Source organism: Anopheles merus, chromosome 2L (assembly GCF_017562075.2).
Source record: "Anopheles merus strain MAF chromosome 2L, AmerM5.1, whole genome shotgun sequence".
In the NCBI taxonomy this organism is placed as follows: Eukaryota; Metazoa; Arthropoda; class Insecta; order Diptera; family Culicidae; genus Anopheles; species Anopheles merus.
This window is the reverse complement of record NC_054083.1, coordinates 4,503,997-4,520,726: the sequence shown is the minus strand read 5'-3', so window position 1 is coordinate 4,520,726 and position 16,730 is coordinate 4,503,997. Positions and strand designations below refer to the sequence as shown.

Sequence of the window (16,730 nt, the reverse complement as noted above, 5' to 3'; positions counted from 1 at the left end):
AAATGTGTTTGTTATTCGGGGACTTCAATTTGTCAAACCTGAATTGGATACCCGATGAAACAAATACACTTATGCTCCAAGTTGACTACGAAAGCTCGAGGATCACGGACAACTGTCGCCTTCTTCTTGATTGTATGAATAGCAACGGACTGTACCAGATTAACAAAATTCATAATGCGTCGATTAACTACTTCGATTTGATCTTTGTATGCGACGATATCCTGCAACAATGCTCTCCACCGACAATAACACCCTTCCCTATAGTTGCTATTGATTACTATCATCCGCCTATAGAGCTGTGCCTGCCGAACGGCTTAGCCAAAGCAGAACATCATACAACATCACATCAAGAATCAGGCATGCTCGACTACAGTCGCACTAACTTTTCGATTCTAAATGATTTACTGCAATCTTCTGACTGGTCATTCCTTGATGGAAACCTGGACGTAAACCATGCACTCGATATGTTCAATCGGAAATTTACGGAACATTTATCTGCCTGTTGCCCTATAAAACGTCCACGACAGGGTCCACCGTGGGGTAATGCTCAATTACGCCGCTTAAAACGAAACAAATCTTCCTGCTATCGGTTTTATCAAAACAGTGGAACACAACAATCGAGATCGTGGTTCATCGCTGCACACAATGTATATCGAAACTATAATAGACAACTTCACTCTCGTTTTTTGATCCGTATAAAGTTCAGCTTAAGAAGAAAACCGAAAAAATTTTGGAGGTATGTCGACACAAAACGGAAAAACAGCTCCCTGCCAGCTATAGTTTCCTTTAATGGAACAACTTCGTGTACCAAAGAGGAAACCTGCAATTTATTTGCCGATCGTTTCATGAGTTCGTTTGCCACTGAAGCTCCTGGTTTCTCATTGGATGCTGCTCTCAACAACGTGCCCTCTGACGCTGTCGATGTTAATGTGCGTGACAAAAACATCTCCAGAGATTCTGTGCTAAAGGCGCTCAAGCAGGTCAAACCATCCTACAACCCTGGACCTGATGGTATTCCAACCGCAGTTCTTGCCAAATGCAGCGAAGTTTTGGCCGGACCTCTGGCTCGTATCTTCACACTCTCGCTCAATCAGCGTATGTTTCCAGCAGCATGGAAATCGTCCTACATGTTTCCTGTGCATAAAAAGGGGGATAAGAGCTTAGTGGAAAACTACCGTGGCATTACTACTTTGCCTGCAGGTGCTAAGGTTTTTGAAGTCGTCGTCCAGAACTCGCTCTTGAACTGTTGCCGCTCGCTGATATCAACACGCCAACACGGGTTCTTCCCTCGCCGCAGTGTGACCACCAATTTGGTGGAGTTTGTATCTCACTGCCATGCTGCATTCGCTTCGGGAGCCCAGATGGATGTCATCTATACCGACCTTAAGGCTGCCTTTGATCGGGTGAATCATCGCTTGTTGTTGGCGAAGCTTGCTCGTCTTGGATTCTCTACCCCTTTAGTGGAGTGGTTCGAATCTTACCTCACTAATCGTCGATATCGCGTCAAAGTTGATTGTATGACATCTAGGGAATTCGTGAGTTGTTCAGGCGTGCCACAGGGTAGTAACCTTGGACCATTGCTGTTTTCTCTATTTTTCAATGACGTTACTACTGTAGTAAGGGAATCTGAATGTTTATTGTATGCGGACGATCTTAGACTTTTTTTCCTGTGAGGTGTTTTGGTGATTGTCTTGTCCTGCAAGCATCGATCGTTAAAGTTATCTTGCCCGGTGTTTGATTTTTGGACTCGAATCTCTCGCTACTCGTCGCGAAACGGCGCAAATATTGTTCATGAAAAAAATCATCCTAGGAGAGATAGATTCACCGGACCTTTTCGCTAGAGTTAATTTCCACGTACCTGCTCGTATTTTAAGAAACTTTAGGCTACTAAGAGTTGACCAAACTAGACGTGCATATAGCGATAATGAACCTTTGACTGCGATGGCTATCCGATTTAATGCGCATTATGACTCTTTCGACTGGAATTCCCTAGGTTAACTTGTTTTTCTTGTTGTGATACTCTTTGTTATTTATTTTGTGCTGATGTTACATTGTACCGTGATGCTTTATGTTATTATAAGTTTATTTTATAAGATCACTAATAAGGCCAATTATGGCCAATCACTTAACATTTACAAATAAACAAATAAACAAATAAACAACTACTTCGTTAATATATTTTTTCTGATTTATATAAAAATCGCCTGCTTCATTTCGCTCAACTTCAATTCCAAGATAATAACGAATGTCACCCAAACTTCTTATTTCTACACTGTTTCTTTAAACTCATCTTTACAAGCAATTAGCAGATCATCAACATAAACTAACACATAACAGTGTATGTCATCCGTCAATTTTTGATATAAACATGGATCTGCATCGCTAGCACTAAACCCTTCATGCTGTAAAACTGTATTCAAACGATCGTTCCAAATTCTAGCTGCTTGCCTTAATCCATAAATAGTTTTTTTCAAATGGTATACCTCATTTTCTTCTTCTTTAATTATAAAGCCAGGTGGCTGTTCCATGTAAATCTCCTCCTTAAGTTTGCCATGTAGAAAAGCTGTTTTTACGTCGTATTGCTTTACAAGCATTCGTCTTTTTCCGGAAATGCACAAGAATGTCCTAAAAGTAGTTTGCCGAACGACTGGTGCAAAAACTTCATCATAATCTACTCCATAACGCTGACTAAAACCTTTTGCCACCAATCGCGCATTGTATCGACAAATGTTACCTTTCTCATCTCGTTTTATTTTATATACCCACTTGCAACCGATTGGACGTCTTCTGTTTGGTGATTCAACTAAATCCCAAGTGTCGTTAGTTTTCAATACATTTAATTCTTCTTGCATTGCTTTTGTCCATTCTTCTTTGTCGTCACTTTCAAGAGCTTCTTTTAAATTTCCTGGTTCTTTTTCTTCTGGTTTCACTGTACATGCGTATCGTGCTGGAGGTAGACCACGTGTAACTCTTGTGGATCGACGCAATTGTTCTTCATTCGACGTTTCATCTGAATAATTTTCTTCCGATTCGGACATAGTATCATAATCTGTCTCGCTATCAGTTAGTATTACATCCCCTTGAGCTTCATCATATTCATTAGGTTAAAATTTAGTTTCTTCAGAATTATCGAGTAGTAACACTACTACTTTATTACTTTTTTTTCATTTTTCTAAAGTGGGTTGAGGTATTTGGTAATTGTGCGATTCTATAAATTTAACATCACGGCCTATTGTAATCTTACCAAATGTAGTGTCTATTAAACGATAAGCTTTTGATTCGACACTGTAACCCAACAGTCTTAACTTTACCGCCTTATCATGCAATTTACCACGATGCATACTTGGTACATGACAATATACCTCTGTTCCGAATGCTCGCACGTGTCCAAGATCAGGTTTTCGTCCAAACCACCTATAGTACGGGGTATCATCTATAGCTTTACTTGGTAGGCGATTCTGTAAATAGCTTGCTGTATTAATTGCTTCACCCCAATAACACTCGTTCAAACCTGCATCAATAAGCATACATTTTGCCATTTCAACTAACGTGCGATTCTTTCTTTCCGCTACTCCATTTTGCTGCGGGGAATAAGGGGCTGTTGGTTGCTGAATTATTCCCTGATTTGCTAGAAAATCTCTCCAGTAAATTCACCACCGCGATCAGATCGTAATATTTTGGGCTTCTTGCCGAATTGAGTCTTGACCAGTTCAACATATTGTTCAAATTTTTTTATTGCCTCGGATTTTTTTATGTAACATATAAATGACTGTATATCTGCTATAGTCATCTATAAATGTTAATAAATACCTTTTTTCTCCCAAAGTGGCATTGCGCAAAGATCCACATATATCTGTATGAACTAGATCCATCACTGCATTGGTTTTTCGTTCAGATAGCTTCGAGAACGGAATTCGCTGCATTTTTCCTTTCAGGCAAATTTCAGAAATATCCGAACAAGTACAATTCTTGAATATAATTCCTCTTGATAGTTCCATCATTTTTGAAATACTATGACATCAAACATGTCCCAAACGACGATGCCAAAAGTGTATACAATCAGTTGAATTAACCATAGTTGCTGAATTTTCTTCTCTCCCAGGCATGATACGAACAAATATCCAAAAATCTTAGCCACTGCAAAGATTATTCTATCACGCTGGATTTGTGCACCTGTCTGGTTAAATGTGATGGCGTATCCTTCTTGTACTAGACGTTTCACTGATATTAGATTCGATTTCATACTCGGCACGAATAGCACATCCTTCAACGTTACAATTCGTTCATTTCCGCTTCCATCCAGCATGATCAGCCTACCTGATCCACGTCCTTTTGATTTTGATTTCATTCCATTCGCTACGCTTTCTTCCTCTGATATAATTGAAACAACATTAGCTTTTTCTCTGTCACTAACCTGCTGATTTCTGTCTTTCCATCGTTTAAATTTCTCGCACTGTGCTTTATGATGTCCGGGCCGTTTACAGAAGAAACACGTTGTAACATCATTTTCTTTGATCCTGCCTATTTGAAGTGCTGTTTCCGTTAATTCAAAATCAGCTCGATTTTTTTGTTTGTGCCACTCGTCAATAAGTTTTCCCCTCACTAGATTCAACGTCAAGTCTTCATCCGGACGAGCTTCTAATGCTGTTACAAGTACATAATACTCCTCGGGAAGACTACTAAATAAAATAGCTATCACCCATTGGTCATCAAGTATTTTTTCAGGAGACAATTTATTCAATTTTTCAAATAACTCCGTTAGTTTCGTAATGTGTGCATCCATATCGCCACCTTTTTCTAAACGCGAGCCACAGATTTTTCGCATTATCGATACCTTCGTCGTCATAGTTTTCTTCACATGGAAGTCTTCCAGTTTTTTCCATGCATCCGCTGCATTGCCCGCCTTTTTATATGAATCAACTGGTTGTCTTCCACGCATAATCCAATATGAGCCATGGCCAGCTCATCCAGTTTACTCCAAGCGGCCGTTATTGGTTCCGGTTTCTCTTCTTTCACGACTGACCAACATCCTTCCTTTATGAGAAGAAGTTTCATTCTGAAACTCCAATTCTCGTAGTTGGTACCATTCAATCTCGCAAACGATACTTTATCAGCCATTTTCCTCGAAAAAATCCAATACCTTTATCAGCGTAGACGGTCTGGGCCCATAACCTGTTGGAATTTTCTAATAAAATAATTGACAGAACTTAAACTGTTCGGTCTCCTTTTAAGTTACACAGAAAACTAAAACCTTTTATTCTATACTATGGTCTACCTTGATTCAACAACACAACGTTGTATTCTATGATATCCAACACATTCACCTTGGGATAATCCCACCTGTGTACTATACCCACTTAGATAGCTACTCGAAAACTGCTATGTAATGCAAACAGCTGACAGGCTGAAATTTCAGCCTACGAACTTAAAACGGAAAAGGGCCCTTATTTAGAAAACCGTATAAGAGTAAGTATAAGTATAAGGGGTACCGTGTATCTCGGGAACTACCTGTATACATTCCATGGAATATATTTGTAGTTCATTGAAACTAACAGTAAAATGAATGATGATATAATCGATTATTAATTAATATTATTTAATTGCCTTTTATCGTTGTACTAATCTTACATTTTCTGTTGCAGCCTAATGTTGAGCAATTGCAACGTCCGCCACCTACATCCCATCCTCCACCTAAGCAATTGCGGCATAATATCAACACACAAACTAAACCACATGCAATGCTTCGACCTGGTCAGAAACGTAAAATATCGGACGAGGATGTTAATAAACTTATGCCTCCCAAAATCGGCTTGGGGTAAGTTTCGAACTATGTTACGGTATTGTTACAGGGTTTTCAAAGTCTAATTCGAATATAAACATTCTTATAGAAGTTATTCCACATCGCTCTGATTGTTGTTTCTCCGTGAATGCGAGGTTACGGTTTCACAACCTTCATTTTATTTTCATCATAATAATTTTGATTTTCTTCAGTATTATTTTCAACACTTTACTTGTCAACGGGTGATGAGATCTGGTTTCAAACCTCCTGTGAAAAAACTATGGCAGCAGCCCATTGAAGTGTTGAAAATCATGGTGAAGAAATTATGATGGAAATGAAATATTATATCGATGTATAGTAACATTTTGCACGCGATGAATAACAATGTTTACATTCGAAAATGACTTGGAAACCCGTGTATTTTAAATATATATCTTTTTTGTGGTTATTATGTTAACAAATGGATCAAATGATTGTCAATTAAAATCAGTTGAAAACTGAACACAATGGTTCGATTTTGATTTTGCAACAATACAAATAGGTTGGAAGTTGGAATAAGGCCTAGGTCAGACAGACCGAAAAATCCACCGTAACAAAAAAAAAAAAAGAAAAAATACGCATAAAATGTAACATTTCGGAACGCTGCATAACATGTCGTAATGTCTATATTCGCTTTTAGTTACGCAGCGCAAACCAACAAATTAACATTATTTTTTAAGAATTTTTTATGTGTTGTTGCCAAAATTATGGTGAATAATCCGCAATATTTTGTTGATCACATTGGCAAGCGTTACCCGACGACAATGAAACACGAATTCGAACATGAAATATGTTTGGAATTTGACATGTTCCATATGTTGGTTTTCAAATTAAATCTGTAAAATCCCAAACATTTTTCATGTTCAATGTCGTGTTCGATTAGTATAGAAGTATTTTTTTTGTCCGTCTGCCCTCGGCCTAAAACTATTCCAATATTCGAGTGCATTGTTAACTTAGTTTTGCAGTCCGAAGTCAATAGTTGAACGTTGTTTAGTTGATATGTTTTTTAATTGAACGCTCAATAATTGGTTGACTTTTCCATTAAAAATCATGCATTTGTATGAAATACCGTGCTAAATAAAAAGGCACATTTTCAATAATTCGCATGCAATCTAAGCTCAACCAGTGTGATCTAAGTAGCGGAATTAGGGGCAAGTGTGGCACCTCAAGCATTTCATATTATAACTCACTAAAACGTGTTTGTCAAAAGTTGATTTAAATCTTAGAACCATTTTACATCTATTTTTTATCTCACTTATAAATGAGTTTCGCTTGAAAAAATTGCAAACAAAACTATTTTTGAAGCGTTCAAAAGGGTCCGAAAAACGTTGTTTTTTAAGCTATGGGGCAATACGGTTAAAATAAACGAATTTCTTAGATAATTGGAAATTGTCACGTTTGAGGCACTAGTTTATGGTTTCCTACATGTCTTGAGTCACCAATGAACCCCTTTTGACCACCAACTGTACTACAATATGGTTTGTTACTGTTCTGTTTTTCCGGGATGGAATCCGCTTATAATAGCGCACCATACAACAATAGCGCTGCACGTTACAACAATGTTTACATTTTTGACAGCTCGCGCTTATGAAAGATGGTGGCACACTTGCCCCAAAAGATGTATCTTTTTTTAAATTGAATTTTTCAGTGACAAAAAGAAAGTTTCTTTCAGCTAACCCAGCAAAAAATCTTCAGTTTTCTCATCTTTACGGTGGTGTAAATATTTTCTCGGTTGATTGTGCCCATGATTTTTGACAGCTAATTTTATTTCATTAGAAAACTATAATATTCGGCTCAATTTTGAAACTCAACATAAATCAGTTCAAAACAATAGGAAATATCGATTGATCTATATGAACTTCGGCACAGTATACCTAATCATTGGAACGCAACCAACTGTATACACAATTGATCATTTAACTAAAGTTTTTATGGAAAAAATGCTTGGTGACACTCTTATCCCTACGGCACACTTGCCTCAAATTCCGCATTATAACAAATATTTATCTTTGTAAATTTCTTAGGAGACACATTTTGATTGTTTTGCAAAAAGTACTATATTTTCAGCCAAAAGCCCAGATTGACCAGACAAGAAAATGAGATGGCTACTAAGAAAAACCTGTACAAATTTCAAACCGTTCCTAATATGTGAAGAGTTCATCACTTATTGTGTTAGTCATGTAAAATATTGTTATTATTAATGTCTTTTTTCTTGTCAGGCCCTATTGTTGTTAATATTAGACTAATAGTAAAAAAGAACAATTTTAATTTCATTTATTTATCGAATTATATAATATTATACTCCAATAAATTATGTATATTATCTTACTGAAATAATTGTGTTGCCAGTGATTTGATTGTTTGTTGTTTTTTCATGGGATGCCTTTGTGAATAAAGAGATATTCTTATTTCGGTCTACCTATGGTCCAACCTTATAGCTTTATTCTTTTTATAATGTGTACGAATTTCACGGGTCTATAAACAAACTTTAATAATGGCTAATTTACTAGGCATTATTAGAGGTGTACGTTGAGGTTGATTATAATTGTAGTTAAAATGTGCATTTCCAGAATACAGGCAATAATACAGGGTATCGAATCACATAATCAAACAGCAAAATGCCACAATCAATGTCATACAAACTTCTGACTGAAACAAAATCCATTTTAGTGTCACGTACTCAAATGTGATGATCAAAGTAAATACTCAAACAGTTGGTGTGACCAGCCCTCAAGAGAAACCCTCATGAAGGCATTTGCTCTCTAGTTTGAGAAACTGAGATGCGATTTGGTTGAGTTAAACGCTAAACTCTCAGTGACCAAGAGAGAATGTAGTGGTAAGATACAAATGATACAATTAGAAAACCCAGTGGGATTAAATACTATGGGAGAAGATTGCTCTAATGCATGCACACCAAATAATAATTCCCGGCAAAAAGAACTTATTACCCAGGTTGGACGCAACTCTTAAAACTTCATGCAAAAGTACTGAAAATCTCGCTCCGATTGGGAAAGAAGAGCATGATAAAACGAAATTGGTTTCAAATTTAAATGATGTAACATTATAAAATACGTTTGACGTAATCCGCCCATATAACAATTTTCACCACAAATTCACCTCAAAACCTCTTGATTTCAGCAAAACAAGAGGTTTGGTGAATATGACGTCATATGCAAACGGCGGTTTGCGAAAAAAGGGGGTGGGGCCACGGCCGTGCGTGGCTTGTACCTGTATCCGCTCTGTTCGCTCTGTATTTGTATTTATGTGTGTATTGTGCACAGTTGTTCTTGGTGCATTGTGGCTTTTAATCTGAGGGCGGATCTTCGTTTCTCTCGCACGTTTTTTTTCGCTGCGTTTCTTTGCTGTGATTGAAGAGAATATTGGAGGAAGAGCGTAATCATTTAGGTTTTCATACTTTACCGGCGTGCGTTGTGTTGGATCCATCGTCAATGTTTTCGGCTATCTTGGTTGCACGTACCTGCCTACGCTATGAGTGAACAAAATACTATTCAATGCGTTCTTATTTATTGCCATCAACCCGTACGCAAAATAAGTGGCCGAGCGAGTCTTGGAGATCGAAAGGATTCTTTGAGTTCGCCAGAAGGTCTCGAGAAGAAAAACCCTAGCGCGCTCGCAAGTCAATTTGTCTTTGTTTTCTTCTCCATCTGAGAATCATGAATGTGGCCATTTAGGGCCAAGCTACTAGCGATGGATAAATTTGAAAAAACACCGCAATCGCTACCGAATTACTCCACAATAATCGCAAGTTGTGAAAGGTAGATGCAATCTCGGTAATGTTTGGTGTCATCTGTTGTAGCCGACCAGGACTGGCCGGTTGCGTTAGTCGGTAACTTCAGCCGTCGTATTCGTTGGATCCATCCGAAGCCGATTCCAAACAGCTCGTGACGGTTGCGGATGGCTTCGGACGGTTCCAGGCGAATGCGTCGATGGGCAAAGCTAGTCATTCAAACTTTCCGATTTTACGTACAAAACGGCCGTAAATACAAACGGTACCGTTGCGCAAAAAGTTTTTTGATTGATTCAAACGATCATCAGCGAAGACCTACCGGCTTTTTGATAAGAGCGGCATGTATGAAAATTGAGCAAGCTATAGCAAGCGCAAATATTCTTGCTCTTCGTATGTGTGGCTCTTCTCTTATCCCCTTAGCTACACTCTCTCCATGTGTTGTCACGCTCCTTGTTTTATATCACTCTTTCTCTTTCTTTGTCACCGCTCATTATAGCATCCTCGCTCTCCGTATGTGTTGCTGTTTGCTTCCTCCATAGCTTCTTCTATTTCTTCCTCTTCATTTGTTACTTCTCGCCATGGCATTCTCGCTCTCCTTATGTGTTGCTCTTCGCTTCCCCCTTTATTTCATTCCCCTCTCTCTGAATTAACAGAGCCTCTCGCTCGTCGCAACCTGTTTCTCGCTACCTCGCACCCCGTTTGCCATAGAAATAATTCCCCATTGTTATATGGGCGTGCTCCAATCCTGACGATATTTTGGCAAAAAAAATTAAATAAAATGAAATTGGTTTTAAATTTTAAGGCCAAAAGAACATATAACCCAGGTTGGACGCAAGTCTTAAAATTGCATGCAAAATGACTAAAAATTGGGCCAGTATTGGGCTATTCTCATATAACAATTTTCACCACAAATTCATCTCAAAACCTCTTGATTTCAGCAAAACAAGAGGTTTGGTGAATATGACGTCATATGCAAACGGCGGTTTGCGAAATAAGGGGGTGGGGCCACGGCCGTGCGTGGCTTGCATCTGTATCCGCTCTGTTCGCTCTGTATTTTTATTTATGTGTGTATTGTGCTCAGCTGTTCTTGGTGCGTTATGGCCTTTAATCTGAGGGCGGATTTTCGTTTCTCTCGCACTTTTTTTTTGTCGCTGCGTTTCTTTGCTGTGATTGAAGAGAGTATTGAAGGAAGAGCGTAATCATTTAGGTTTCCATACTTTACCGGCGTTGCGTTGGATCCATCGTCAATGTTTTCGGCTATCTTGGTTGCACGTACCTGCCTACGCTATGAGTGAACAAAATACTATTCAATGCGTTCTTATTTATTGCCATCAACCCGTACGCAAAATAAGTGGCCGAGCGAGTCTTGGAGATCGAAAGGATTCTTTGAGTTCGCCAGAAGGTCTCGAGAAGAAAAACCCTAGCGCGCTCGCAAGTCAATTTGTCTTTGTTTTCTTCTCCATCTGAGAATCATGAATGTGGCCATTTAGGGCCAAGCTACTAGCGATGGATAAATTTGAAAAAACACCGCAATCGCTACCGAATTACTCCACAATAATCGCAAGTTGTGAAAGGTAGATGCAATCTCGGTAATGTTTGGTGTCATCTGTTGTAGCCGACCAGGACTGGCCGGTTGCGTTAGTCGGTAACTTCAGCCGTCGTATTCGTTGGATCCATCCGAAGCCGATTCCAAACAGCTCGTGACGGTTGCGGATGGCTTCGGACGGTTCCAGGCGAATGCGTCGATGGGCAAAGCTAGTCATTCAAACTTTCCGATTTTACGTACAAAACGGCCGTAAATACAAACGGTACCGTTGCGCAAAAAGTTTTTTGATTGATTCAAACGATCATCAGCGAAGACCTACCGGCTTTTTGATAAGAGCGGCATGTATGAAAATTGAGCAAGCTATAGCAAGCGCAAATATTCTTGCTCTTCGTATGTGTGGCTCTTCTCTTATCCCCTTAGCTACACTCTCTCCATGTGTTGTCACGCTCCTTGTTTTATATCACTCTTTCTCTTTCTTTGTCACCGCTCATTATAGCATCCTCGCTCTCCGTATGTGTTGCTGTTTGCTTCCTCCATAGCTTCTTCTATTTCTTCCTCTTCATTTGTTACTTCTCGCCATGGCATTCTCGCTCTCCTTATGTGTTGCTCTTCGCTTCCCCCTTTATTTCATTCCCCTCTCTCTGAATTAACAGAGCCTCTCGCTCGTCGCAACCTGTTTCTCGCTACCTCGCACCCCGTTTGCCATAGAAATAATTCCCCATTGTTATATGGGCGTGCTCCAATCCTGACGATATTTTGGCAAAAAAAATTAAATAAAATGAAATTGGTTTTAAATTTTAAGGCCAAAAGAACATATAACCCAGGTTGGACGCAAGTCTTAAAATTGCATGCAAAATGACTAAAAATTGGGCCAGTATTGGGCTATTCTCATATAACAATTTTCACCACAAATTCATCTCAAAACCTCTTGATTTCAGCAAAACAAGAGGTTTGGTGAATATGACGTCATATGCAAACGGCGGTTTGCGAAATAAGGGGGTGGGGCCACGGCCGTGCGTGGCTTGCATCTGTATCCGCTCTGTTCGCTCTGTATTTTTATTTATGTGTGTATTGTGCTCAGCTGTTCTTGGTGCGTTATGGCCTTTAATCTGAGGGCGGATTTTCGTTTCTCTCGCACTTTTTTTTTGTCGCTGCGTTTCTTTGCTGTGATTGAAGAGAGTATTGAAGGAAGAGCGTAATCATTTAGGTTTCCATACTTTACCGGCGTTGCGTTGGATCCATCGTCAATGTTTTCGGCTATCTTGGTTGCACGTACCTGCCTACGCTATGAGTGAACAAAATACTATTCAATGCGTTCTTATTTATTGCCATCAACCCGTACGCAAAATAAGTGGCCGAGCGAGTCTTGGAGATCGAAAGGATTCTTTGAGTTCGCCAGAAGGTCTCGAGAAGAAAAACCCTAGCGCGCTCGCAAGTCAATTTGTCTTTGTTTTCTTCTCCATCTGAGAATCATGAATGTGGCCATTTAGGGCCAAGCTACTAGCGATGGATAAATTTGAAAAAACACCGCAATCGCTACCGAATTACTCCACAATAATCGCAAGTTGTGAAAGGTAGATGCAATCTCGGTAATGTTTGGTGTCATCTGTTGTAGCCGACCAGGACTGGCCGGTTGCGTTAGTCGGTAACTTCAGCCGTCGTATTCGTTGGATCCATCCGAAGCCGATTCCAAACAGCTCGTGACGGTTGCGGATGGCTTCGGACGGTTCCAGGCGAATGCGTCGATGGGCAAAGCTAGTCATTCAAACTTTCCGATTTTACGTACAAAACGGCCGTAAATACAAACGGTACCGTTGCGCAAAAAGTTTTTTGATTGATTCAAACGATCATCAGCGAAGACCTACCGGCTTTTTGATAAGAGCGGCATGTATGAAAATTGAGCAAGCTATAGCAAGCGCAAATATTCTTGCTCTTCGTATGTGTGGCTCTTCTCTTATCCCCTTAGCTACACTCTCTCCATGTGTTGTCACGCTCCTTGTTTTATATCACTCTTTCTCTTTCTTTGTCACCGCTCATTATAGCATCCTCGCTCTCCGTATGTGTTGCTGTTTGCTTCCTCCATAGCTTCTTCTATTTCTTCCTCTTCATTTGTTACTTCTCGCCATGGCATTCTCGCTCTCCTTATGTGTTGCTCTTCGCTTCCCCCTTTATTTCATTCCCCTCTCTCTGAATTAACAGAGCCTCTCGCTCGTCGCAACCTGTTTCTCGCTACCTCGCACCCCGTTTGCCATAGAAATAATTCCCCATTGTTATATGGGCGTGCTCCAATCCTGACGATATTTTGGCAAAAAAAATTAAATAAAATGAAATTGGTTTTAAATTTTAAGGCCAAAAGAACATATAACCCAGGTTGGACGCAAGTCTTAAAATTGCATGCAAAATGACTAAAAATTGGGCCAGTATTGGGCTATTCTCATATAACAATTTTCACCACAAATTCATCTCAAAACCTCTTGATTTCAGCAAAACAAGAGGTTTGGTGAATATGACGTCATATGCAAACGGCGGTTTGCGAAATAAGGGGGTGGGGCCACGGCCGTGCGTGGCTTGCATCTGTATCCGCTCTGTTCGCTCTGTATTTTTATTTATGTGTGTATTGTGCTCAGCTGTTCTTGGTGCGTTATGGCCTTTAATCTGAGGGCGGATTTTCGTTTCTCTCGCACTTTTTTTTTGTCGCTGCGTTTCTTTGCTGTGATTGAAGAGAGTATTGAAGGAAGAGCGTAATCATTTAGGTTTCCATACTTTACCGGCGTTGCGTTGGATCCATCGTCAATGTTTTCGGCTATCTTGGTTGCACGTACCTGCCTACGCTATGAGTGAACAAAATACTATTCAATGCGTTCTTATTTATTGCCATCAACCCGTACGCAAAATAAGTGGCCGAGCGAGTCTTGGAGATCGAAAGGATTCTTTGAGTTCGCTAGAAGGTCTCGAGAAGAAAAACCTTAGCGCGCTCGCATGTCAATTTGTTTTCTTCTCCATCTGAGAATCATGAATGTGGCCATTTAGGGCCAAGCTACTAGCGATGGATAAATTTGAAAAAAAACACCGGAATCGCTGCCGAAATACTCCACAATAATCGCAAGTTGTGAAAGGTAGACGCAATCTCGGTAATTTTTGGGGTCATCTGTTTTAGCCGACCAGGACTGGCCGGTTGCGTTAGTCGGTAACTTGAGCCGTCGTATTCGTTGGATCCATCCGAAGCCGATTCCAAACAGCTCGTGACGGCTGCGGATGGCTTCGTTGCGCAAAACAGTTTTTTGATTGATTCAAATGATCATCAGCGAAGACCTACCCCGACAGACAAAGAGAACGAAATTTTCAGGCGAGGGGTAGGTAGAAACATGCGGTGGGGGCCCGGCCCAAGATCGGATCCGTAGTCCGTTGTTTTGGGCTCGAAATTAAAAATGGCGGATGGAGCGCTACCACGGAGAGAATGCGCTCTCTTGCTTACCTTTAAAATACACGAGGCGCTCTCGCTGTAAAGAACGCTCGCTCGCGCTGTTTCATCATACCCCTTCGTTCCCGTTTCTTTCTGCCTGCGCTGCGCTGAGCTGGTACCCCCTCCCACTTGATTCCAGCGAATTGCGCTGCGCTGGACTGATACCCCCTCCCGCTCGTTTCTTTCGTATCACGCGCTTGTGCGTATGTGCGCTTCCCTTCATTCGGACTTGGTGCACCCGAATCAAAACAAAAACTTGAACACATTAAACTTGGTTTATATTTTATCACTTTTATTGCAAATAAAGGGGCATTTTCGCACATAGCTTCACACAATCTTGCCACAAAATCACACACATTATTCATATTAAAAAAATCATCTTATTTAAAATAGCCGTCTAACTGCGTGGATCCCGTTGTTGGTATTCATTACAGCAAAAAAAAATGAAATGAAGCAGCGCAAATCACACATTTAAGATAAATGATGAAAGATAAGCGCAGCTTCATTTCAATGTGCACAACACTAAGCGAATCTTCGATCGCCCGGGACTTAGGCTAACACGCGCGCGGCCTTTCACGGCGAACGCTCGAGCTGAACTGGCGATTTCGTGTGGTGGCAAGAAAGGGAGCGCACAGAAGAACACTCGCTGCACTAGTGCGAGCGAGACACCGATACCCGCATGCCGCTGCGAGAAAACCAAACTGAGCGCGCAGGCTGAAAGTGAACGCATACATTTACACATGTGTAATTGTGTGAGTGCAAAAACTGTGTAGAAACCAAAACACGCTCGCGCCTCCGCGTAATTCCGCGTATTTCCAACCGTCTCCCCATGCTTCTACATGCCCCTCGCCTGAAAGTCGCACACTTTTTCATTCTCATTGCTAGTAGGGACCGGCTTTTTAATAAGAGCGACCCCGACAGACAAAGAGAACGAAATTTTCAGGCGAGGGGTAGGTAGAAACAAGCGGTGGGGGCCCGGCCCAAGATCGGATCCGAAGTCCGTTGTTTTGGGCTCGAAATTAAAAATGGCGGATGGAGCGCTACCACGGAGAGAATGCGCTCTCTTGCTTGCCTTTAAAATACACGAGGCGCTCTCGCTGTAAAGAACGCTCGCTCGCGCTGTTTTATCATACCCCTTCCTCCCCGTTTCTTTCGGCTTGCGCTGCGCTGAGCTGGTACCCCCTCCCACTTGATTCCAGCGAATTGCGCTGCGCTGGACTGACACCCCCTCCCACTTGTTTCTTTCGTAGCACGCTGTGCGCTTCCCTTCATTCGGATTTGGTGCACCCGAATCAAAACAAAAACTTGAACACATTAAACTTGGTTTATATTTTATTACTTTTATTGCAAATAAAGGGGCATTTTCGCACATAGCTTCACACAATCTTGCCACAAAATCACACACATTATTTATATTTAAAAAGTCGTCTTATTCAAAATAGCCGTCTAACTGCATGAATACCGTTGTTGCTGTTCAATGCAGTAAACAAATATTGAAATAAAGCAGCGCAAATCACACATTTAAGATAAATGGTGAAAGAAAAGCGCAGCTTCATTTCAATGTGCACAACACTTAGCGAATCTTCGATCGCCCGAGACTTAGGCTAACACGCGCGCGGCCTTTCACGGCGAACGCTTGAGCTGAACTGACGATTTCGTGTGGTGGCAAGAAAAGGAGCGCACAGAGGAACACTCGCTGCACTAGTGCGAGCGAGACACCGATAGCCGCATGCCGCTGCGACCCAAATAGCCAGAATTACTTAAGCAGCTCATTTTGGCACGCTAAAGATCGCTGCTCTAATTCGCCTTTTGCAGTAGATAAACAGCATCAAAGTTCTATGTGGGTCTTTCAAACAGCGCCTAAGCAGCTTCCTTATGCCACGATGTCAGGGATTATTTTTCTGTGTGTTTTATTTTTAAGCAAGCGTCATCGATGAAATAAACAACAAGATTTTTTTCGTTTAAACACATATGTATATTTTTTAATCTTTTGTATTGATAAATTACACAACATTTTACACAATTTACTAATAATTCACAATTACTTCACTCAATATTCATTCTTCAATTAACGAATCTAACTTGTGCAGCAGCAATGAGATTATTGCCGGCGTCCGTCTTTGACACTTTGACAAGAGCCATCTCGTACCGATGT

At 40.6% G+C, this 16,730-nt stretch overlaps 1 protein-coding gene across 1 annotated transcript in view; it reads left to right on the top strand.

Annotated features, from left to right (window-relative positions):
• Window positions 1–8,171, top strand: part of LOC121591403 (mediator of RNA polymerase II transcription subunit 15-like) — a 56,639-nt gene extending 48,468 nt beyond the window's left edge. The window contains exons 5-6 of the mRNA XM_041911865.1: window positions 5,643–5,815; window positions 7,886–8,171. Of these exons, the coding sequence (XP_041767799.1) occupies window positions 5,643–5,815; window positions 7,886–7,970 (258 nt within the window). The 3' untranslated portion in view covers window positions 7,971–8,171. The remainder of the gene's footprint in view (window positions 1–5,642; window positions 5,816–7,885) is intronic.
• The last annotated feature ends 8,559 nt before the right edge of the window (window positions 8,172–16,730 follow it).